The sequence below is a fragment of the Peromyscus leucopus genome, chromosome 8a (assembly GCF_004664715.2).
Source record: "Peromyscus leucopus breed LL Stock chromosome 8a, UCI_PerLeu_2.1, whole genome shotgun sequence".
In the NCBI taxonomy this organism is placed as follows: domain Eukaryota; kingdom Metazoa; phylum Chordata; class Mammalia; order Rodentia; family Cricetidae; genus Peromyscus; species Peromyscus leucopus.
In genome coordinates, this window is record NC_051085.1 from 56,821,877 (window position 1) to 56,848,567 (window position 26,691).

Sequence of the window (26,691 nt, forward strand, 5' to 3'; positions counted from 1 at the left end):
AACTTTCTACCTGTTCCTCAGAGGAAAGGTCTGTGAACCTGAGCCCACAGTTTTCAGCCTGCAATCCAGCAAGTATTAGTAATCCTCTTCTGTCTGCTTCCTTGGAGCTTGGCCAGGCTTGCTATGTTTTTGTTAGGATCTGAACTAAAGGCCTCATAATTGCGCAATAAACACTTTTAATTTGTAAGATGTCCAAATTCCTTACTTTTGTTCTTTAAACAAAATTATTTTTTTAAAAAGTTGCTATTCTTGTTCAAAGTATTTTATATTGAGAAAATGCTGTAATTCTAATTCATTATATTATTTAAATCATTTTAAATAATGTTTTAGTTATTTCTTCTAAAAACAAGCCTTTAAGCAAGTTATTGTAGGGCTATTGTTAAAAAAAAAATGCTCATTCTGTTAGTCACAAAATATAGTCTGAGACAAATATATGTGCCTCAATAGTTTCCAGTGGTGATTTTTTTAAAAAAATATTTTTAACTGAAAGAGAATTACATCACTTTCCCTCTCTTTCCTTCCTCTAATCTGTGTCTCTGCCCACCCCCCATGCTTTCCCACTCTCACGTTGATAGCCTCTTTTTCTTTGGTTAGTGCGTGCGTGCGTGCGTGGCGTGTGTAGAGCCTGCTGAGCCTGTATTTGTGGTTTGTACATGGTTTCAGAGCTCACCACTCTGCACCGGACAACAGTAAGGGCTCATCACTGGCAGAGGCTAGAAAGCTTCCCCTGAGCCGTTCCTAGCTGCCTGTAGTTCTTTGTCTAGGGTGAGACCTCATAAAATTTCTTGTCCCATATTAATATGTTCACTGATATTGCCATTGTTCTGGGCATATTTCTGCAGTCCTTTCTAGGAGAGACTTGTGTTACCACAGACTTCTAGTGCTTTGCTTCTCCACCTCCTCTTCTGCAATGCTCTCTCAACCATAGATGCAGGAACTGTGGTCCATTGGGACCGAGCTGTGCCCATGAGCCATGGATTCCTCCATAGTGTCCACTTGGGGTTTTCTGTGATGGTTTCCATTTGCTGTAAAGAGGCTTTGGTGAGGGATCCTGGCTACACTTACTGCAAAACGCTTTAAAAGCTTTAGTTCTGTGTTTATAAACCATTTTTAAAATGCTTTAGCTACCAATATTTCAGAATTGATTTTGTTTTGGCAGGAGTTACTGTTAATTTAATTTTAAGTATTTGTAGCACATTTTAAAATCCATTAATGGAGTTTCACTTACTTCTCTAATAGATGTGGAAAGGCTAAAAGAGAACACAAACCATGATGATAGCAGCAGGGACAGTTACTCTTCTGACAGACACTTATCCCAGTACCATGATCATCATAAAGACCGCCACCAGGGAGAGTCCAGGAAAAGACCTTACTCTTCATTCAGCAATGGCAAAGACCATCGTGAATGGGATCACTACAAGCAAGACAGCAGGTAAACTGGAAAGCAACTTTAAAAATTTTTCTTGTACCCTTCCTTCTCTTTTTAATTATATTTGCTGCATTTGGGATAGACCTATTCCATTTTTATGAGAGCATATCAAATCTTATTTGCTTATAAATTAAAAATTTATAGTTTTTTCTCTCAGATGATTTTGAAGTATTAAATTGGCATCAGAATATGTGATGAGATCTGAAGTATTGTCATTTTAAGTAGTGCAGTGTGTTACAGCTGCATTGGCAGCGTGTTGGCTCAAGTACAGGCTGCCTATGGAGAGATTTCTGCGTTGGATATTGAAATCCTGTGAGGCAAAATATGAATTAACTGCAAACTATACTTTATTCCTTTATTGTTTAAAGAGTCTCCTTCATGACCTGTGATCATTGCTAAAATTTAAATTCAGAAAACCGAAAAATAAAAGTAATGGTCAGAAAGAAATAAGAGGACTCACTAAGTGTGTAAGGCCACAGCCATCACAATATAAGCACATTAATTGTAGAAAGACTTTCCATTAGGGGCATATAACAGGAAGAAAAGCTCTGTCTGTAGCTGCATATGCCAGTAATGTCACAAACTTCTGGAGGAAGGGTTTATCACAAGAATCTTTGGTCAACAGGAGCATTTTTATCTGAAAAGGCAAAAATATGTTAGAGATTTCTCCTGGGGTAAATTTCTTCATGTATGTGTTGACTTATTACATAACCAGTTGTGTGAGAACATGTTCAATGGACATCTCAAACTAGTGAAAAGTTTCCTATATGGCTTTTTTAGACTACATTCTGGTATTTTAATTTCTTCTCCTAGAAGCTAGTAAAGGGCTTCAGTTTTGAGGGGCTTCTGTGTAGCTGTTGTTATTTGAGTACATCTCAGACACTGAGGTGCGCTGATATAAATGATTCATCAGTGAAATTAAAATGCTTCTAGGGTGCTCTCTGTGGTTCTGTATGGTCTTGTGAACCATCATGTTCATGGGCATTTCTAGTGAGTGGTTTGTTTCTAGGTAGGGATGTCTAGTGACTTCTAAAGCTACTTTATGAGGTGGCCCTGTCATGCAGTGGAGAAGGGATTCTAAATTTGATTAAACACTGAACTTCTACACAATTAAAATATGTTTTAAAATATTTATAATTTTGTGTAAGGTTTTATCTGGGAACTTTAACTTACTAATTTGACTAAAAGGCTAAATTTCTCTTTGATTAGGTACTACAGTGACAGAGAGAAACACAGAAAACTGGACGACCACAGGAGTCGCGATCACAGGTCAAGTTTGGAAGGAAGCTTGAAGGACAGGTGTCATTCTGACCATCGACCTCACTCGGACCATCGACTGCATTCAGACCATCGATCAAGTTCTGAGTATACACATCATAAATCTTCCAGGGATTATCGGTTTCTCTCTGATTGGCAAATGGACCACCGAGCTGCCAGCACTGGCCCTCGGTCACCTTTAGATCAGAGGTCTCCTTATGGTTCCAGGTCTCCATTTGAACATTCAGCTGAACACAAAAGTACACCTGAGCACACCTGGAGTAGCCGGAAAACATAACAGAACCTGATAATTTGTCTATCTGGACTTTGGTTTTAGCCATAGATCATAAACCAACACAGTAATTGCCTTACATGACTTGAAGATGCAAACAACTCTTCTATCAGTAGCAGTATTGTTACTTCTTTCCAGGACGCAAGGTCTATTATCCCAACAGAAGAGAGAATATTTTTATATTTAAGGATTATGCTGCACTGTACTACAAATGCTGTAGTACTTTTTTTTTTTTTTCTTTTTTAAAGAAATGGAAAATGTTTACTATAACAGGGACCTCAACACTGCCCTCCCGTATTAGGCTGAATAAAACTGTTTTTATGTCAGTGATTTTTGACTGACTCCATTTAAATTATGTTTGTATATGAACTTGACTCTGACCTGTGATCATGTTTCAGGAAGGAATGAAAGAGAGTTCTTTTCTTAATAAAGAAAAAACACTCAAGGACTTTGTTCACTTTCCAAAGCTACTTGTTTACATTGTGCCCTGCGACCACCTTGCCGCTTCCCATCACAAGCTTGAATATTTAAATCCTGTACTTATGTCTGTAATATAGCCGGGAATTTCCTGTTTGTGATTATTATTATGCCTTTTTACAGAAGAAGATGGCTGTAAATTATTGTAAATGTATTAAATGAGCTTTCCTTCCTTGCCCTTCTCAGGCTGTTTTTGACTGTTCCTTTCCCTACCAACTCAGGCCTTCTTAAAAAAAAAAAATCAGTGTAATAACACTTTTTAATGATTTGTCTTGATAGAATCATTGTTTAGAATGTAAAAATGGGGAAAGGGGCCACTTCTTTCTTTTAGTCCTCTTTTTATATTGAATATTTTTATTAGATAAATGTTTTACCCCTCCTTTTGAAAGTCAATATTATGTTTGTAGTTTTACAGAAGAACTGGTGAGGGTAATATGTGAATCATAAACTTCATGCTCTGGGAACTTTTTTTCAGATGCATTTGGTTTAAAAGGGTATGTGTATGAACACTTTCAGAATTCAAAATGGCCAAAAGTTATTGTAAATCCATTTGTTTTCCCTTTTCATGTGGGCAATAATGTCAAATGTGCTATGCAGCCAGGTTAACATTTTAGATGAATTTGATTAACTTTTTAATATAAACTGTTACAGTGCACACTGATTGTAAATAAAAACCTTATATATGACAAATTAAATTTAAGAAAAAGGATATGTGGGCTCCTGTAGTTTTCTGCTCCATTCTTGTTCCCTCAAATATTTTATCTTTTTTTGTTTTGTTTTGTTTTTGTGTGTGTGTTAAGTAACAGCCAACAGAAAAAAAAAAAAAAAAGGTATCTTGGTAAACAATTGGAAATTGATAATATGTAGTACTACAACTATCTGTTTGAAGACTCTTAATCTTTGTATGAAGTACAACAGGTCATAGATGTCTGCTTCCTATAGCTGGGTGCCTTATTTACTCACAATTTTTTTTTCTTATATTCGGTGGGAATTTTGGATGTATGCTGTGTAACCAATTAGAATATTTACTCCTGGACTTGTCTCCATGGATTAGCTGTTGGGGAAATCCAAAGTTGGTCTGTGGATTTGTATTTTTGTATTTTCCTTTTATATAGTTAAGTCTAAAATTTATACAAAACGAACTTTTTAAAAAGCAGTTATATCTTTGGCATAAAGTTACCCTAAAGCAATGTGTTTTTATGTTTGATATGTGAGGTAATGTGTTGGGGAGTAACTCAACTTTTAAACATCTAGTTATAATTAAAGATAAAAATGATGATAGAACCCAGTGCTGGCACAAAATTTTTAAAATTTTCACTTTCTCCACATTTAATGTAAATGATCATTTTATTCCTGAAGAACATTTCCCATAAATCTTAATATTAACACAGCAAATAGCTCAGGGTCAGCACTAGATTCCTGTGTGGCTAGGTCATTTGCTTAAAAGACTGTTGTACAAATTTTGTAGAAAAATAATGCATTTTTGGAGAATGGGCTTTTTTTTTTTTTTAAAGTTTGACATTTAATTGAGTAATTGAGTTAACTAGCTGAGTTGAATGAAAATCTAAAGCTGTATGTAACATTTATTGAGTCTGTTAAGTATTTGTAAAAAGCCAGCAATTACATAGTAAAGGAGCAAGCCATAAAGTACTGAGATGCAATGAATAACATCAATCCGTAGATATAACAGGGCATTATAAAAATGCTTATTTTTTTGTCTTTTACATGCTCACTCTGCTTCTCTATTTTTATCCATTTGTTTAATTTTTTTAAGGATGAGAGATTATGCATAGCATTGTACCAATTAACCTTCCATTTTAATAACAAACAATAAAAATTCTTATGAAAAGCAATGGCCTGTCTGCTTATAAAGAAAACCCTCTGTTCAGGGCGTAAGAGTTAGTCTTCAGACTGGGGACTAGGGACAGACCAGAACAGCTTCAGCCATTCCAGAGTTGTGTAAAACAAGAACCTCTGCTGTTTGTACAAGGTAGCCTGTTAACCGTGTGATCGTTTCAGTTACTATTTTTGCAACTCACAGTGAAAGGGTTGACTGGGCTTTGTGGTAAGATTATTCGAGAATATTCACCAGCCTTCTATGGTTTTTGCTTTTGTTTTGTAACTTTTTCTGCACCTGGAACTCACTGGGCGTGCAGTACAGGCCAGCCTTAAAAAAGCTGTCCCACTGAAATGGCATGGTATTTTTTTTTTAATTTTATTTAATTATTTTTGAGATTATAATAACATCATTTCTCCTTTCCCTCCAATATACCCCTTCTTGCTTTCTTTCACATTCATGGATTTTTTCCCATTAATTGTTTTATGAACGTGTGTGTGTGTGTGTGTGTGTGTGTGTGTATGTATTCCTAAATAGAGCCTGCTCAGTCTGTATGATGTCAACTTGTATGCATGTTTTCAGGGCTGATCATTCGGTATCGGACAGCCAATTGGTGTTCTTCCCTGGGGAAACCATTTCTCCCACTCTGAGCTTTCCTTAGTTGCCTGTAATTCTATATGTATGGTTGAGGCCTGGTGGACTTTCCCCATCTACTTTGGGATACCTGCTGTTCAGTTCATGTTTAGACAGTTTTATCTGCACCAAAATAACTGTTTTTGGCTAGAAAATTACCTTTGGATCATAAGTAACTTGTTATATCCAACAGTTTTAAAGGGGCAGGAGAGGGTTGTGGCTTGGGAGAACTAACCACTGTGTTGAAAGTTGTTTTTAAGATTTACCAGCAGCCGGACGGTGGTGGCGCACACCTTTAATCCCAGCACTTGAGAGGCAGAGGCAAGCAGATAGATCTCTGTGAGTTTGAGGCTAGCCTGTTCTACAGAGTGAGATCCAGGAAAGGTGCAAAGCTACACAGAGAAACCCTGTCTCAAAAAACAAAAAAAAAAAAAACAAAAACAAAAACAAAACAACAACAAAAAAAGATTTACCAGCTTCATCTACATATGAAAGTACCTCTGTTGAAATTTCTAAAAGTTCATTACTTAGCGATCAATTTGGTTCATTACTTAGAAAACATGTTTTAGATGTTTCTGAATTGATAAGTAAAACATTAAAACTCAAGACATCTTGTTTGCTTGCTTGGGTACTGTATGGAAGATTTGTGGGGGTGGAGAGGGGATGTGAGTGAACAGACTGCAGCAATGTGAGCATCTGGAGATACTTGTTGGGTTAAAAGTTTTAGAATGTTCAGTTATAGGTATTTGGAAGAAAACAGTTTCCATTGCAGTTATATTTTCTACTCTGAATAGCTTTTGTAAAATCTTAATGCTTTTTTTTTTTTTTAATTTTCGAGACAGGGTTTCTCTGTGTAGCTTTGGGCCTGCCTTTTCTGGAACTCGCTTTGGAGACGAGGCTGGCCTTGAACTCACAGAGATCCGAGGCTGGCCTTGAACTCACAGAGATCCGCCTGCCTCTGCCTCCTGAGTGCTGGGATTAAAGGCGTGCGCCACCACCGCCCTGCTAATGCTTGTTTTTTTAAGTTAAACCTAAATCCAGCTATAAATTGTCTTGGGTACTTCCCATGCTGGGTCATTTATCCATAAGGCCATCTTGAGCTATAGCAAAAAGGGAGGAACAAATTGCCAAATGAAATATTTTAAATTCTATATTCACTCTAGTTAAGTCTTTTTTTTTTTTTTTTAAATATGAGAAGTTTTAGTTTTTGCTGACATACAGTAAGGCAAAATAAAATAGGCACCATGCAGAATTCTAAAATACACACATTTTTAGCAGATACACAGCATTCTGTGCGCATTATAGTCTATATAAGGAAGTGAAAAAAATGCAAACTACCAAACTTTTCAATATTAGTTTACACACACAGAATAAAACCAAGTAGCTGTTCGATTTTCCATGAATTTATTGTAAAAATAGATAGTACTAACAATCTGACCTTAAATTTTTTTTCATGGTTTGTTGAACACTGAATTTCATTTTCAGTCTTTCTGAGATCAGGCTTCCGAACATGTGCTAATCTGTTGTTGAGGTCCCTGTTTTGCCCTGTTCACTTATATTTATGTCCTTATGCCCAGAGCACACTATTTTTACTAATGTAGCCAGTAAGCTCCCAAGTTTACAAATATTAGTCCTATGTACTTTTTTAGAATGATTCTGATTCTTTAAATTTCTTTGCTTCCACATTTATTTTATAGCCAGTTTACTAATTTCTATTAAAAGTATGCTGAGATTTTAGTGGCAATCACATAGGGGAATAGTCTCAAAGTATTGAGATTTCCAACTCATGAACATAGGATAGATCTCCACTATTTAAGATTGTCTTTCATTGGTGTGCTACCAATCTTTTGTGTATGTTGCTAGACATACACAATTGTGATTTTTAGGATTTCATAAAACTTGTTTTTATGACTGTGATCTCTGACCTTGGTATACATCAAATTTTTTCTTTTTCTTCCCCTGGGGAGGGGGTCAGTTAGGGTGGGACCAGGTCTTACTATGTAGCCCTAGTTTGCTTGGAACTCGTGTAGATCTGTCTCATTCTGTTTCCCAAGTGTTGGAGTTAAAGGCATGTGCCACTATGTTCCAGGTTCTTTGATGATTTCCATATCCCTGTCTTAAAAAAATGTTTATTTGTATCATCACAATCTTAACACCTTTTATTTTTTTACTTATTAGGTATTCTGTAGGCTTTCTAGTGTTCCTAAGAGGAGATATCTGTCTTATCCCTGAGTAGAATTAATTCCATTTTAAACTCCTGTTTACAGTATTAGCCATCAGGTTAGTTGTTTATACTCTGTTGCAATTTTTAAAAAGATGTGTTTTATTTGTACTAGAGTTCTCTTGAGTAACAGAACTTGTAGAGTGGATCTCTCTTTATTAGTATGACTTACAAGCTGTGGTCCAGCTACTCCAACAATGACTGGCTATGAACAGAAAGTTTAAGAATCCAGTGGTTGCTTAGTCCATGAGGTTAGATGTCTCAGCTGGTCTTTAGTATTTACCACAGTCCTGAAGAAGTAAGCTTTAATGCCAGTGAAGGAATGGACTTGCTATGGAAGCAAGGACAAGCAGGCAAAGAGCAAAAGCTTCCTTCTTCCTCGTCCTTATGAATGCTTCCAGCAGAAGGGGGTGGGGGGGAGCAGATTGGAGGTGGGTTTTTCCAGTTCAAGATCTGGATTAAAGGTGTGTCTTCCTACCTCATAGATGCAGTTTAGAAGTGGATCTTCCTACTTCAAATTAAACAAAAATCCCTCACAGGTTGTGCCCTCTATTTGGGGATTTAGTTAATTGCAGATGTAGTCAAGATGACAACCAAGAATAGCCACCATATTATTACTATTATTTTGGTTTTTTTTTGTTTGTTTGTTTGTTTTGGTCTTTTTTTTAAATGTTGGATGATGGGCTCCTTATTCTAGTCCATCCTTTATTTTTATTTATTATGTATACAGTGTATAGTCTGCATATACACCTGCAGGCCAGAAGAGGGCGCCAGATCTCATTACAGACAGTTGTGAGTCACCATGTGGTTGCTGGGAATTGAACTCGGGACCTCTGGAAGAACAGCCGGTGCTCTTAACCGCTGAGCCATCTCTCTAGCCCTTATTTTGATTTTTTAAGACAAGATTTTTCTGTGTAGCCTTGGCTATCCTGGAACTTGCTCTATAGACCAGGCTGGCCTTAAATTCAGAGATCCTCCTGTTTCTGCTCCCTGAGTGCTGGGATTAAAGGCTTGCGCTGCAACCCCCTGACAAAAACCCATAAACTAATTTGTGAAGTTAGATGACTTTGGAGTCATGGGATCCCATTGGCCTTGCCACTTGGTCTTCCTGTTCTGTCTTGATCTCACAATACTTGCTTTTTTTTTTTTTTTTTTTTTTTTTTTTTCAGAGAAATGACCAGCCAAGAGCTTTATGATGTACTGGCATCTACTGGTGATGTTGAACCATCTCAAATGGGTAATTTGTGCTGTACCCAAATAGACATTGTCTTTCCTGTGAATACTTGCCTGCAGCACTGGTGTGCATGCAAGACAGCTGCTGTTCACATTGAGCCTGTAAGCATTCATTCTGATGTAACTGATTGTCCTGATCAGCTTTATGCATGCTTCCTGCCAAACCTCGAGTCTAGAGTTCATGTAGTCTAGCTCCTCTAAAAGTTCTGTCACTTTCTGGAATTCATTGCTTGGTGATCTCTGCTGTCATGAGTTAAAAAAAATAATTATGATTCTCTAGTTTTCTATTGTTTTTCTTAGGATAAGAGGTGCATTCTTTTGTAAGTTATCTGTGTTTTAAGAAGCAAAACATCAGTGAGTTGTCCTTTTGTTTTTCTTTGTCAACTTTATCCAAAAACACTACATATAGTAAAATACATATAGTGCATTATAAATGTGTGCTTGGTGAGCCCTGACAGTGCTATCCTGCTATAATGATGCAGAATATTCCCTTCTCTGAAAGTTTTCATTGTGCCCCTTCTCTACTAATCCTCATTCAGAATCCATGGTGCAGGAAACCACACACTGATCTGCCTTAAGGTACAACAGTGTGTATCTGTGTGCCAGGATTTGAATTGAATGGCCAGTAGTTGAAATCATGTCGTGCATACTCACGTGGTCTGACTTTGCCTCACTCAGAGTTTTTGAGATTCTGTTATCCACGTGTGTCAGTAGCTCATTGTTTTTTGTTTGTTTGTCTTTTGTTTTTAATTGCTAGAGGTGGCACAGATTCTCACTTTGTTTCTGAGGATAGCCTTGAACTCCTGACCCTCCTGCGGCCATACCCCAAGTGCTTGGACAAAACACATGTGTTGCCATGCCCAACTCTTTTTGTCCCTCTAACTACCTTGTGATACTCTATTTGTGGGTGCGCTCCTCACCTAATGAAGAGGCTGCTTTGTTTTTAGTTAACAGGAATAACATTTCTATGAGTTTTCTTTTGAAAATTGTTTTATATATGTTTTTAGCTTGGGCACGTGGCAAGAACATTGAATTTTTTTAATTTAAATTTTGTTATTTGATAACTTCAAACACATATATACTCTTATTACTCTCCCCCACACATTCTGTTATCTCTTTCCTATTTCTGTCAACCCCATGTCATCCCTACGAGTCCCTGTCACAGATTCATATTTTGGAGTTGTTTTTTTTTTTCTTTTTGTGACCTCTTTAGTGTAACTCAAGCCATCTATGTGACTATTGTATTGGAACTAGCTACTGGAGCTTTAAATAAGGATAAACATATACTGAAGCATTTTTCATTGTGTGTGTGTGTGTGTGTGTGTGTGTGTGTGTGTTAAGAACACTCGAAACCTTTTTCATACAGCACACTAGAACTTTCTGCCCTTATTCAGTGTGACTTTGTTCCCACTGGCCATCTGTTCACTGCCTCTTCTCCCCAATACTCTCCCTAGCTTCCCAGAGCCAACACTCATTTTTTATAAACTAACCCTTTAGATCCCATGAACAAGGGAGATACGGTGCTTGAATCTGCCTGTCTTATCTCAACATATGCCTCCTTTCCATCAATGTCATAAATGACATCTCATTATTTTATGAGTGAACAGTATTCCGTCATTTATATGTACCACCTTTTCCCACCACCCCCCTGTCAGCTGTCCATTTCCGAATTTCTATTTTGTGGTTATTGTGAGTAAGTTAACTTGGGCACGTGAATCCTCTTTAACATATGATTTTCTTCCCTATTACTATAACCAGCTGGTGGAATACCTGGATCATGTGGTAGTTCTAGTTTTTTTTGGAGGAAGTCTCATATGCTTTTCCTAAATGACTAAATTATATTTTTATCAATAGTGTATTGTGGTACTACTTTCTCCACATGCTCTCCAGCAATTTGACCCTAGCTATTCTGATTGAGGTAATCTGATATCTCATTGAGGTTTTGACTTGTATTTCTCTTTAATGTGAACATTTTCTATACACTTATTAGTCATTTATATGTTTTTGAAGATAAGTGTCTAATTGGACCCGTTATGTGTTTGTAAATTAGGTTATGAGTTTTTTTTTCTTATTGAGTTTTGAGGCATTTTCCTGATCTTTTGTCTAGCAGTTCACTGTTTCTAGCCTTCTATTTACTTAATATACTTTGAGTTGGTTTTTTGTACACTGTGTAAGATAGGCACCCAGTTTCTTTTTTCTTTATGTGGATCTTCACTTTTTTTTTTTTTTCTCGAGACAGGGTTTCTCTGTGTAGCTTTGCGCCTTTCCTAGGACTCACTTGGTAGCCCAGGCTGGCCTCGAACTCACAGAGATCCGCCTGGCTCTGCCTCCCGAGTGCTGGGATTAAAGGCATGCGCCACCACCGCCCGGTGGATCTTCACTTCTTTTAGCATCTTGTTTTTGATGCATGTTCTGTGTAGTGGGTAGCCATTCCAACTTGGTTCTGGAAGTTCCAACCCCCATTGAGACTCTGGCAACTGTCACGCCTACGAGGCGGGGCGAGGGGAGGCGCCTGGGGACCCGAGAGCTGGATGGGTCAGCGCTCGCGCTGGGCGCTCTCTCGTGCCGGGACGCTGACCAGTGCAGATTGACTGTGTAGAGCTCCGGAGAACACCGTTGGACTGCATTACACCTTCCCCAGACCCTGCGACCTACCCATTACTTAATTTGTGAGTTTCGCCATTAAATAAATATCCTTTTAACTACGTGGAGTGGCCAAAATAATTTCTCCAATATCTGGCGCTCACGTGGGGCAAACTCCAAAGGCCTGGGCGGCTCCCGCCGTCTCCTCCCTAGCTGGCGGGTACCTAAACCCGCCTGCAAAGTTCCATATAACCAGGGAACACCTACACGGTTCCATTCCCGAAAAAGGGAGCAGCTAGTCCTATCTCAATTCCCTAGCTTAGCCCCAGACCAGCGAAAGAGGCAGGAGAGTGCTAGCTCCGATTTCCGCCATCTCCGCCATTTCTGCCATCTCCCTCCGACCCCAGCCAAGATCGCCAGCAGGCCCTGTTTCGGAGCTGTACCAACGCCACCTGCTGGCTGAAAAGGGCTACTACACGAAAGGTAAGCATATTGTTTCAAGTAAAGGTACTTGATAATTTTACACCTTAAAATTGACTAACAAATTTTGAGTAATTCGTGTAATATGGCCGACAACATTACCTCACAAGAATTTAAAAACCTTTTTGCCTGTATGATGAATGACATCTTCCTGGAAATATACGACATTCCTAAGGCATATCTGGGCTATACCATTTTGGCATTCATCATAATAATTCACACAGTGTTCAAACACTGGTTTAAGAACAAAGATGAGTCATTATTGGGACTGATACAGGCTTTAAAAGATAGCAATGAAGGCTTAGAGAAAAAGATTCTCTCTCTGGAATCTGCTTTCAAAGATAGCAATGAAGGCTTAGAGAAAAAGATTCTCTCTCTGGAATCTGCTTTCAAAGATAGCAATGAAGGCTTAGAGAAAAAGATTCTCTCTCTGGAATCTGCTTTCAAAGATAGCAATGAAGGCTTAGAGAAAAAGATTCTCTCTCTGGAATCTGCTTTCAAAGATAGCAATGAAGGCTTAGAGAAAAAGATTCTTTCTCTGGAATCTGCTAATCAGGATGTACAAAACAGGCTTGTACCCAAAATTGATTTTATTGATAATAAATATGAATATTTAATGGATAGAACACTAACTCTCCAGAGTGAAGTTGTGGCTACTCAGACAGTATATAAGGAAGAAAGATTATCGTTAATTGATAGGATAAGGTCCATGGAATCATGTGTTTCTGAGGAACATAAAAACTTCTATGATTCCATGAGAAATATGGAGTCCCTTACAAGAGAGGAGGTTCACTCCCTAGAACAGACCCTAGGTGCTCGTTTGCAAGCCCTAGAAGAAACTCTCAGTAAACATGACAAGGGAACTAATAAGCAGAAGGTCAAGACCATAGAGGTTGTAACATCTCCAAATGGCTCTCATACAATGGCTTATCCTGTTATTGTCCATGAGAAGCCAGCAGATGACACACACCCCGAGCCATATATGACATATACATTACAACCAATTTCAACAAGGGACTTTAAAAATATAAAGGAAGCAGTAGTTACGTATGGGATACAATCCACATATGTAAAACAGATGTTAAATTCATGGTCTACCTCACATAGAATCATTCCAGATGACTGGCATCAGTTAATTTCAGCTGTTCTAGAATATAGTCAGCAGTTACAGTGGAAAAGCTGGTTGAGAGAAGAGGCAAAAAATTTAGAACAACAAGGTAAAATCAGAGGTTTTGTGATCTCCCAAGATCAAATACTTGGTGAGGGATGTTTCGCTGACAGGAATGTACAAGCCACTTATGATGAGCATACAATATCCCTATGCCGTACAGCAGCTCTAAATGCTTGGGAAAAAATTCCAGAACCTGGAAAACCAACTGAGGTATACACAAAGATATTTCAGGGACCGCAGGAACCCTTCACTGATTTTTTACAAAGACTGAACAGAGCTATAACAAGAGCTGTGTCAGACAAAGAATTAAGAAAAGTATTAACTGAGTCCTTGGCATTCGACAATGCTAATGCAGAATGCAGAAGAATACTTACACCATTAAAGATCAGATCAGCTCCTTTGGAAGAATGGATTCAATATACTAATGGTGTTCAGTCTCTTAACTACAGTAATGAGGCTTGGATAGGAGAGACAAATCCCAGAGGTGAAAGAAGGCCCCGTGTTACCAAATGTTTTAAGTGTGGTACACCAGGTCATATAAGTAAAAACTGTACATGGGGTACTCCTAGAAGCAATACTCCTTCTAGGAATAGCCTAAACAGGAGACCCCAACCACCTCCTGGATTATGTAGAAGATGTGGCAAAGGCCGACATTGGACCAGTGAGTGCAGATCAAAAATAGATATACAAGGCAACCCTTTACTGGCGGGAAACTCCTCAGGGGGCCTCTTGCAGGCCCCAAACCAAACGTAGTACGAACATTCCCTGCCACTGTGGAAGAAATTCCTCTCCAGGACAACTGAATAAACCAATGCCTAATGTAAAAACTGATACTGCAATGGATGATAAAACAGCTTTGATAGCTGGATCACAGTTTACAAAGAACACTATAAAACAAATATTTTGGCAGACTTCCATAAATGAACAAAGACCAAAGCTTAGAATTCGAATTAATGGCCTGGTTCTGGAGGGCCTGGTGGACACAGGTGCAGATGTGACTATAATTACACCAAAATCATGGCATCCAAATTGGCCTCTTCAAGAGGTAGATGTCCAACTGTTAGGGATTGGCACCCTATCTCAGATAAAACAGAGTTCGAGATGGGTTGAATGCATAGGGCCAGAAGGACAGAGAGGAAGGCTGAAGCCTTATGTAGCAAATGTAGCAGTAAATCTTTGGGGCCGAGATCTGTTACAACAGTGGAATACCCAGATTAAAATTCCTACACTTTCAGAAAAGGAATACAGACCAATGCATGTTTCTAGGAATAATATCATAACATGCTATAAAAATCAGTCACCAACCATTCAGGCTGTTCACAAACAGAGCACGACTGTTGTTGAACTCTCAGAAGTACCAACTGCCTTACCTTTAAAATGGCTAACTAATAAACCTGTCTGGGTTGGACAATGGCCTTTGACAAAAGAGAAGCTACAAGCTTTAGAACAGCTGGTTCAAGAGCAGTTAAATGCTCAACACATTGAAGAATCTACCAGTCCTTGGAATTCTCCTGTATTTGTTATAAAAAAAAATCTGGTAATTGGAGAATGCTGACAGATCTGAGAGCTATTAATAAAGTAATTCAGCCAATGGGCTCCCTACAGACTGGGATGCCCTTGCCCTCTATGCTACCAAAAGAATGGCCTATAATAGTTATTGACTTAAAAGACTGTTTCTTTACCATACCCTTACAGGAAAATGATAGAGAAAAATTTGCCTTCACAGTACCTAATTATAATAATTCTCAGCCAGTCAAGAGATATCAATGGAAGGTCCTCCCACAGGGAATGTTAAACAGTCCTACTTTGTGTCAATACTTTGTGCAGAAACCATTAGAGATAATTCGTGTAAAGTTTCCACAATCCATAATTTATCACTATATGGATGATATCCTATTAGCTGATAAAAAGTTAGATACATTGGAAAGCATGTTTGAAGAAGTAAAAAAGGTTTTGCCTCGCTGGGGACTGCAAATTGCTCCTGAAAAAATACAAAGAGGAGAGTCTATTAATTACTTAGGATATAAGATAGAGCTACAAAAAATTAGACCCCAAAAGGTACAACTAAGAAGAGATAGATTGAAGACTCTTAATGATTTTCAAAAGTTATTAGGAAGCATTTCCAACTTACTGGGTATCATGGGAATACCCAAAGATGGACTACAAAATTTGGCTAATACTCTAGAAGGGGACAAAGAATTAAATAGTCCAAGAGAATTATCAGCCGAAGCTGAGAAGGAATTGGCTCTAGTAGAAAAGACAATTCGAGAAGCACATGTGGATCGTGTGGATCCAGAACTTAAATGCATTCTTGTCATATTCCCCTCCAGACATTCCCCAACAGGTATTTTGATGCAGAGGGAAGATATTATATTGGAATGGATATTCCTACCACGTAAACCAAATAAGAAATTAAAGACTTATATAGAAAAGATCTCTGATTTGATTCAAAAGGGTAAATTAAGACTTCGCCAGTTGACAGGAATGGACCCAGCAGAAATTGTAGTACCATTAACTAATGAGGAAATTTCATCACTATGGAAAGATAATGAATACTGGCAGAGAGCCTGCAGTAACTTTTTGGGAGAGATTAACAACCACTATCCCAAAAGCAAGAGAATAGAATTCATAAAGAAGACTGAATGGGTCCTTCCTCACATTGTACGACAAAAGCCAATTTCTGGAGTCCTCACATTCTATACTGATGCAAATAAATCAGGGAAAGCAGGATATAAATCAGGAGACTTAAGTAAAGTGGTGCAAAGTCCATATAGCTCTGTACAAAAGGCAGAACTGTATGCCATTCTTATGGTACTGATGGACTTCACAGAACCCCTCAATATAGTCACTGACTCTCAATATGCAGAGAGAGTTGTTTTACATATTGAAACTGCTGAATTTATTCCTGATAATACAGAATTAACTTCATTATTCATACAATTGCAGGAAATCATCAGAAAAAGGGAACATCCTATATATATAACACATATCAGATCCCATACAGGTCTGCCAGGACCTTTAGCACAAGGTAATGATGAGATTGATCAGTTACTAATAGGTAATGTGCTAGAAGCTTCAGAATATCATAAGAAACACCATATAAATAGCAAAGGTTTGAAGAAGGATTTCTCCATCACTTGGCAACAGGCTAGGGATATTGTGAAAAAATGTCCTACTTGTTCCATCTATAACCAAACTCCATTACCTGCAGGGAGTAATCCAAAAGGTATACAAAGAAATGAAATTTGGCAGATGGATGTGTTTCATTTTGCAGAATTTGGAAGATTAAAGTATGTACATCATACCATTGACACCTATTCAGGATTTCAATGGGCAACTCCTATGAGTTCTGAAAAGGCTGATTCTGTGATTACACACCTATTAGAAGTTATGGCCATCATGGGAATACCTGTACAAATTAAGACAGACAATGCCCCGGCATATGTCTCCAATAAAATGAGACAGTTCTTTGCTTATTATAATATAAAGCATGTTACAGGTATACCACACAATCCCACAGGCCAAGCAGTCATAGAGAGATCCAATCGAACTTTAAAGGATATGCTAAATAAACAGCAACAGGTAACAATGACTCCTAGAAATAGACTGCATAGTGCTTTATTAACCTTGAATTTTCTCAATGCTAATGAGAAAGGAACAACAGCTGCGGAGAGACATTGGACAACAGACAAAACTCCTGAGCTAAACCAACCAGTTTATTTTAAGGATGTGCTGACCTCAGAATGGAAACCTGGATATGTTCTACGTTGGGGAAGGGGTTTTGCCTTTGTTTCTGCAGGAGAAGAAAAGCTATGGATACCAACAAAATTAATAAAAATTCGATTCGAATAGGAAAAACCCCTTGATGAAGAGAAGTAAAAGATCATCCACCAATGTGACATCTCTACAAGTTGTAAGAAAAATTTAACAATCAAAGGGTGGGGTAGGGTTCTGTTTTTGTCTTTACAGGATAATGGAAATACCCATCTTTCAAAACTCATAAGGCCTTGGATATCCGGATGTTTACAGCAGAAAGGAAGAATCTATTGGTACCAATCTACACATGGTAAAATCTCACTGTCTAACATCTTTCTCTCTATCAATCTAGAAAAGTTGTGGTTCCAATTCAATTATAGCCAAGCTGGCTTTGGAGATGGAATTGGCTCACTCCTTCTCTAAACCCAAGCATATTGCTAAAAGAAAAGTTTAAGAGATTCTTCAGTCCCATATCAGAAGAGCCTCTGGTGTGAGACAGAAGGAAACCAATAAAAAGGGACCATTATCTTCTAAATTCTAATTCTCTCCATGCTTACTCTTGATTTCTCAGAATCCTTTCTTACATGCTATGTCCTCCCATTTTTGATAACAAATAAGTTTTTCCAATAGCAATCTCAGAAGTCACCAGAAGGAAGATGGGGCCCCAACAACAACAACTCTACCCAATCCAGAATGATGCCATGGTAATCATCATCATACTACACTTCTTGCCAGAATTTCAGACAATCTTACCCATTACTCTAAAACTTGCTGCAGAACCTACAGTTAGTCTAACTGAGATTTAACTATCTGAGCTTTCTCACAGTACCCAACAGAGATAACATCACCCCCTAAACGGCAGGAAGCAATTCTAAGAAAACGACGCCCCTTCTCCCTTAGGTTTCATAATTCTCAGGGTTATGGATGACGGTTATAGGGTTGGGGTGGAAGAAAATATTAACTCAGGATTGTAAAAAAAAAAAAAAAAAAAAAAAAGAAGGGGTGGGGGGAGAAGAAATGGAACGGATAGGTATAAGATATGATGGTAAATCATTGTATATACTAGTAAACAAACTTAGTAAAATAGCAATCTTAGATAATTTGCACTGTAATTTGTACTGTTATAGAATCTTATATGTTGATACAAATGTAGACTATTTTTATACTCCTGTTTAAGATAATTTGTATATTGATACAAATACAGAACTATATTTGTTATAATGTACATATATTTCTACTCTTATTTGAAACATTTTTATATTGATACAAATGTAAATTTATATCTGTCATACTTTATATATGTTCTACTTCTGTTTAGGATATTCAGTATATTGATATATATTTAATATTATTGTCATATTGCATATCGCACTATATATTCCTACCTCTGTTATAAATATCTTGTGTATTGTCACAATTTTGAAGTCATCGTTCTTCACCATACATTTGCTTATAGACTGTTTACCTTATTTACGTGAAGCCTTAGTCCTTAGGCTATTTTGATAGATAAGATTTATAGATTTATAGTCGCCTATGTCATCTCTATAGTTACGTTAGTTAGGTTATCCAGATTTACAGATACATAGGTTAGATGGGCAGGTAATCTTCAAACACTTCATAGACCTGGAGAATATGGCATTTAAATAACTTAGAATTCTGTTGACGTGAGACACAATTGCTCCTGGCTGCACCAATTGATCCCGAGAGAATGTTGGGCTTCTAAGACATTTCCATTTGGAAGTTTGTCTTTTGGCACAAAATGGCCTACTGGGCAAAGAACTGCCCTTGCCTTGATGGCTGACAGTACAAATGCAATGCTCTCCTTTCTGGACAAGCGGGACACAAGGAAAGCGACCACTGTACTCTGCCAAGACAGGGTAAGATGGTCTTTCAGAAATCCTGCTTCTGAAAATGGTCTGTCAGATACTCTAGGCCTGTAGCCAATTTGAATGCACCAACAATGCTGAGAAACATTAGGTGACTGTCCAGGCTGCCAGCTGTCTTGGTCTACTCTTGCAAGATTCCCGAAAGTTGCTTGCATCCGTCTTCCATTTCTCAGGTACCGTTATATTCCTTCTCAGGTCTTTGATGGGATTGAAGACTAGCAGTTATAGTTACAACTTAGTATATATAATATCTTAGATAGAACTTATTAAGTATTAGGTTCAGGTTCTTTAGGATAGGACACCTTTGAATGATCTTTATAATATGCTGTTTACCTATGCTCTATACTTCTCTGGATTTTAGTATGTGTTTCTTGCTTGATATTGTTTGCATTGGTTGTAGTTACATCTTATCTAGGTCATTATCTCTCATTATTTCTGGACAATATTTGATAACCATTCCTTTGTATATAGTCTTGTATTAGTTTAGAACCTTCTTATTTAGACAAAAAGGGGGAGATGTAGTGGGTAGCCATTCCAACTTGGTTCTGGAAGTTCCAACCCCCATTGAGACTCTGGCAACTGTCACGCCTACGAGGCGGGGCGAGGGGAGGCGCCTGGGGACCCGAGAGCTGGATGGGCCAGCGCTCGCGCTGGGCGCTCTCTCGTGCCGGGACGCTGACCAGTGCAGATTGACTGTGTAGAGCTCCGGAGAACACCGTTGGACTGCATTACACCTTCCCCAGACCCTGCGACCTACCCATTACTTAATTTGTGAGTTTCGCCATTAAATAAATATCCTTTTAACTACGTGGAGTGGCCAAAATAATTTCTCCAATAGTTCTGTGCACATGTTTTGAAATTCAGTTGATGTAGCTGTATGGATTGACTTTAGGGTTCTCTGTTTTGCCTCACTGGTCTGTATTTATGCCAGTACTGTGCTATTTTGATTACTAGAGTTTGGTAGTATGTTTTGAAGTCAAGTAGTGTAATAATGCCTCCTGCTGTGTTCTGTTCCTTGGGATGCCTTATCAAATAGGGTTTTGTGATTTCATTAAAAAATTAACTAGGTGACTAGAGAGGTGGCTCAGTGGTTGAGAGCACTTACTGCTCTGGCAATGGACCCAGGTTTGGTTCCCAGCATCCACATGGCAGCTAACAACCATCTGTAACTCTAGCTCCAGGGGACCCAGTAAGCATAAAATTGCTTTTTTATGGTTTGGGGAAGTGTTTTGAGCTTTCATTTTGGGTTTTACTTTTATGCCATTGTCCCATCATGAATCATTTTTTTTTTTGTCTTGGTTTTTTGAGACAGGGTTTCTCTGTGTAGCTTTGTGCCTTTCCTGGATCTCACTCTGTAGACCAGGCTGGTCTCGAACTCACAGAGGTCCGCCTGCCTCTGCCTCCCGAGTGCTGGGATTAAAGGCGTGCGCCACCATCGCCTGGCATGAATCAATTTTTTTGAGTAAAGCTTTTAAGTTTATTTTGTGTGTGTCAGTGTCGCCTTCACATGTGTGTCTGTGCGCCAGTTGCCTGCCTGATACCTGGGAAGGTCAGAAGAGGGTGTTGGATTCCTGGGAATGGAATTACAGACTGTTGAGAACTGTCATGTGGGTACGAGAATTCAACACAGGTCCTCTGGAGTAGCGGCCATTGTTCCTAACCACTGAGCCATCTCTCCAGCCCCCACATACCAGTTTTTAACAGAAAAAGAACAACTTGAGATTTATCACTCCTCCACATAGATTCAATTTTTCGAGAATCATTGTTGAAAATAGTGTTCTTTTCTAATTGGGTTATTTTAACTTCTTTACATATATAAAAAAATCTGTTGACCACATATGTGTGTCCTTGGATATAATGTCTTACCTGTTGTGATGGCTATTCTTGGTTGTCAACTTGACTACATCTGGAATTAAACCCAAGCAGCTGGGTACACCTGTGAAGCATTTTCTTAATTGAGTCATTTGAAATCAGAAGACCCACTTTGAATTCAGATCTTTTGAGGTGGGAAGATCCACCTTTAGTCTGGGCCACACCTTCTGGTGGTAGCCTATATAAAGGACATGGAAGAAGGGAGATTTCTCTCTTTGACAGTTTGCCCTTGCTTTTGCTGGCAAGTCCATTCCTTCACTGGCATTAGAGCCTGCTTCTTTGGAATTCTGGCATATACTGAAGACTAGTCGAGACATCCAGCTTCATGGAATAAACAACTAATGGATTCCTGGACCTTCCATTGGTAGACAGCCATTGTTGGACTAGCTGGACCGCAGCCTGTAAACCATTCTAATAAACCCCATTAGTGAGGTTCTCATCCAGTGAGAGATCCTTTCTCAAAGGAGTAAGTTGAAAAACAATAGAGGAGGATGTCTAGTGCCCTGCTCTGGCCTCCCAGTGGATCTGAAATTATGGGAAGAAAGCCCCTTTTCAGTTTGCTCTCAGTATAGGGAAGTGATGAAGAATTGCATCATGTGAGTTATGGACCCATAGTGTATGAGGCACTAAAGGTGAGGGTTAAACCAGCTAGTGGCACAGTCTCAAGATATTTCAAACATACAAATCAAAAGATTATGCCTTTCAGGATCAGAAAATTGATTGTTTCAGTCACATGATAAAACAAATAAGTGTAACTGGTGAATATCTCATAAGTTCTTCTGAATTTTTTTAGATGTATTCATTTTTGTAGCAAGCTTTCTTCTCAGACTATCTTTGGTTCACCAGTCCCCAAATAATGACATGGAGACTTCTTATTAATTATGAAAGCCTGGCCTTTAGCTTAGACTTGTCCCCAACTAGCTCATAACTTAAAATTAATCTGCTTCTATTGATCCACATTCTACTTTGTGGCTGTTACCTTTACTCAGTATGGCACATCTGACTTGCTCAGTCTGCTGGCATCTCCAGCTCTCCTCTTCCCAGAGTTCTCTCTTTACCTGGAGATCCCGCCTATTCTCTCCTGCCTAGTTATTGACCATTCACACTGACACATCTTCACACAGTGTAAAGAAATATTCCACAACACGTTTCTGTCTGTGCCCTAGCGACAGATCTGTTGTCACGAAGGGACACTATGGCCAGGGCAACTTACAGAAGAAAGACTTTATTTGGGGCTTACCGTTTCAGAGGTTATATGATCATCAATGCAATGAACACGGCAGCAGGCAAGCATGGAGCTGGAGCAGTAGCTGAGAGCTTGTGTATTGATCCACAGGCAGGAGGCGGAGAGCACACTGGGAATGGAGTCTTGAAACGTCAAAGCCTGCCTCCAGTGACACACCTCCTCCAACACGGCCACACCTTCTAATCCCAAACGGTTTCACTAAGTGAAACATTATTCAAAGTATTAAAGCATGAGCCTATGGGGCAGTTGTTTCTCAGACCACCATAATCTTCATGTATGTTTCTGCACCATGTACATGCACGGTGCCCATGGAGGTCAGAAGTCATATGAGCCACCATGTGGATGTTGGGAACTGTACCTACAAGTACAGCACTTGTACAACAAGGGTTCTTAACCACCAAGCCATCTCCCTAGACCCTGAACAGAAATTCTTAATGATAGTCAAACCCTTAATTCTTTTTCTTTGCCTTATGGGTAAAACATTTGCATTTTAATTAAGTCCCTTCTCTATACATAAGTCATAAACTCTCTTTCTGTATTATATTATTTGTCTTTATATTAATTCATTTGAAATGAATTAGGATGGACCCAGGGTATACAGTGAGTCACCTTGAGGGCTTGGCTGTATTTCTTTCCCTTGTATTTTGTGAGATTGCATGGGAGTTTTCTAACGTATTCTTCCATTCTGGAAGGTTTGCACGATTTATATATATATTTTTCTAGCCATCAAGTCATTCCTAGGGACCCTTTTTACATAATACCTTTTTTTTAAGTGATCAACTGTGCAAAACTACCAAGGTGTTCGAATAAGGACAGAGAAGGTTTCACTGGATTTGCAACCAGACAACTAACTGTAGACCCTAACAGGAAAGTTTCAGTGAAATGGAAAGAAAATGCAAGTGAACCCAGGTGCATATTCACTGAGAAAATACAAAGTGTGGTTACATCAACTTTTCCAGGAAGTCAGTACCACAAGCCACAGAAGCAGGTCCACAGCTGTAAGGGTGTGGAGGCACAGAGCTTCTGGTCCCAGCTGCTTAGGGTGCCTTCAAAGCAAGCTCAAACAACATGGACTGTCATGTCCTCAGGGGAGGTTTTTTGTTTTTTTCCTTTTGAGGGGAGTTGTTTTAACAGAAGCAAATACTTGATGTGTTCTACTGTTGAAATGATCCAGTAGAGAAAACAGTCTTGTTGATCAGGATGGGGGCATATGCATTGTTCTCATGGTCCACTGAGTTGAAAATATTCAGAATATTTCTTCTCTGTATCCAGAGTTTATAAATTTTTCTATTTATTTAGTGCAACAAAAGGAATAAAAAATTTCCCCCAACATTATGTACCAGATGTGTTGCTGATCATTTTAACCACTAGGGGGCAGTACGCACCTATTTATTAAATTAACTGCAGCACTCACCTTTGGAGTGGTGTTTTGCAAGAGTATTTCATTAAGACATCCTGAAATTAAAATTCTCTAAAAGAGTTTACATTCACTTTATGATTTTCTAAGTACAGACTTAAATATGTTTTGTTATAACAAAACATGATTTCTGACATATTTTAAATGTTGACATTTTAAAATAAATATCTTTTTCACATAGTGAAAGAAATCTATGTATCATAGTGATTTGATACCCATCACCATCTCTTTAACCATTGTATGGCAAAGTGCAGGGCATGGAGGACACTCAGGAACATGTGCCCTGTATATGATACCCTTCTCTCTGCCCAGTCAAGCCTACCCTTATATTTAATGAAACAAACTTTTAAAATTTGTTTATTTATTTATTGAAATGAAGGCAGCTGGAATGAACAGGGCACACAGACATACATTTAAGGAAAACACCCATACACATAAGTAAAATAACAACAAGAACGATTTTAAAATGGATTAAATTGTGTACTACAGCTTTTCCTGTCCAAAATTCTCAGCAAATTGACTTAAATTTTCCTTTATTTGGCATTCCTTAGCTCTCTTCCTCCAATGTTATTTTAGCTTAGTTTTCATTAGTTACTGAGTTAATATTCACAGCCAGACTTGTTGCTTTAGATGAAAAACAGGAACAAAAACTTCTCTCCCATTGTCTATCACTTGGATCTTTGATCCTGGAGGTTTCTTGGGCTAGTTTTTCAATTTTCCAGTGAGCTATTTAATTTCAATATTAGATATTTTCAATTTACAAAAGCTCCTTATTTGTTCTCAGGATTGGAATCCAACTTCTTGGCCAGGAAATATACTTTCTGTTGTGAAGGTCTAGACTTGATTTTATACGCTTCATCTTAGGGAAGGGCCACCATCTCAGACCACCTGCTGTACTCAGTTCCAGGAAGGACCTCAGGAATGTGCCATGACAACTGAATGGCTACAGAGTGGTATCCTCCTGCAGACATCCTGTCTGTGGTTTATGGCCCTTGAAGATATCGAGATAACCCTGCTGAGCAGTCCAGATAATCCTGTTCAGTGGGTTGTGGTTCCCCGCCAAAAGTCTAACCCAATGGTTTCAAATGTGGTTTTGCACCCAAAGCCTAGACCAATAGTTTAAAAAAATCACCTGCTCCATATCCCTTCTACCCAATCCCAAGTTGCCAATTCCCGGCTTGTGGTTTTTCCCTATAAAAACTCTCTACACCTGGGCTTGTGGCCACTGCCACATTTCCTTCCATCTGCCATGTGGTGGCCCAGGTTGAACCTGAATAAAAGGACCCTTATGTGCTTGCATTGGAAACCGGCTCCTTGGTGGTCTCTGGGAGTTTCGAGAAACAAGTACAGCAGTGTTAGTTATGCCTCAGCATTGCCCCTTCTGGCTGGTCGTTATGCCGTGGCGCTGCCCCCTCGTGGCTGGTCGCCGCCCGCAGCGACCATGCCTTCGGAGCAGGGTGCTGATTAAAAGAATCATAGCCATGGTTACCTTTTAAAGCTTTATTGGGGGGCGGGGGAGAGGGGAGAGAGAGAGAGAGAGAGAGAGAGAGAGAGAGAGAGAGAGAGAGAGAGAGAGAAACAGAGACAGAGAGACACAAAAAGGGGGGGGGAGGGAGAGAGGGGAGCTGACGGGAGGAAGGAGCAGAGAGGAGAGGGGACAGAGAGCCCACAGAGGGCTCACCCTCTTTTTAGGTTGGGAAGCCGGCGAAGGCTGATGACGTAATTAAGGATCAAATCCTTACAAGCAGTGTCATCTTTTTCCCTTTGCCTTCTCTCTGGTGTAGGTGTGGAATGAGGTGGGGTTGCTCACCTCATTTACAGGGTGGTGCTTCGCAAAAGACTTGGGTTTTGCAAAGGAGTTCCAGTGTAATCTTGCTGTGGTGGTTTGGACGAAAATGGTCCCCAAAGGGAGTGGCACTATTAGGAGGTGTGGCCTTGTTGGAGGAAGTGTGTCACTGTGGAGGCGGGCTTTGAGGTCTCCTTTGTGTAGCAGGAATCTTAAAAGTTCTTATTAATAAAATCAAACCCAAGGCGAGTTATTGGGGTCCATGCTGGTAGATCAGAGAGACAGAACAAGCCACAGCTAACCTCACCTGGTCAACTTCTCAGCTGGTCTTGTTTCCTCAGACTGGAAGCTTCTGTGTCCTCATCCCAATGGCTCTCAGCTGAACTGCTGCTGGAAAGCCTGAAGCTTAACCAGCCACATGCTTAAGCAGCCAAAAGCTTCTAGTTTCTGGTCCTCACGCCTTATATATCTTTCTGCTTTCTACCACCACTCTCTGGGATTAAAGGCTGGCTTTCTGGGATTAAAGGCGTGTGTCACCATGCTTGGCTTTTTCCAATGTGGCCTTGAACTCACAGAGATCCAGAGGGATTTCTATCTCTGGAATGCTAGGATTAAAGGTATGTGCTATCACTGCCTAACTAGTGGCTTTTCTGTTCTCTGACCCCAAATAAGTTTATTAAGGTACACGATATTTTGGGGAACACAATATCACCACACCTTTGCTTAAATTTTTCCCAATGTGACTTTCGGTTGACTTCCTGTTGCCTCCATGATGTAGCACTCTCAGCTCCAGCACCATGTCTACCTGCATGCCGCCATGCTCCTGCCATGATGATAATGGACTGAACCTCTGAAACTGTAAGCAAGCCACCCCAATTAAATGTTTTCTTTATATGAGTTGCCATGGTCATGGCATCTCTTCACAGCAATAGAAACCTTAACTAAGACACTTGCTCTGAGCTTTATTGTGATAAATGTCACAAGAAAACCGTTTCCCCCCCCAAAGTTGCAATGTCTTTAAGTATGTAAAAATAAACTGCTTGGGTCAGACTCCAGAAGTTTGAACCTGCCTGGCTCACGAAATTATGCTGACCTGGGTTTCCCTCTTGCCTCTC

General features: G+C 39.2%; 1 protein-coding gene across 2 annotated transcripts in view; it reads left to right on the forward strand.

Moving 5' to 3' along the window:
* Window positions 1-5,308, forward strand: part of Chd1 (chromodomain helicase DNA binding protein 1) — an 80,729-nt gene extending 75,421 nt beyond the window's left edge. For both annotated transcript variants that reach the window (XM_028866571.2, XM_028866572.2), the window contains exons 35-36: window positions 1,240-1,432; window positions 2,639-5,308. In XM_028866571.2, coding sequence (XP_028722404.1) covers window positions 1,240-1,432; window positions 2,639-2,984 — 539 coding nt within the window. In that variant the 3' untranslated portion in view covers window positions 2,985-5,308. The remainder of the gene's footprint in view (window positions 1-1,239; window positions 1,433-2,638) is intronic.
* Window positions 5,309-26,691: the final 21,383 nt, after the last annotated feature.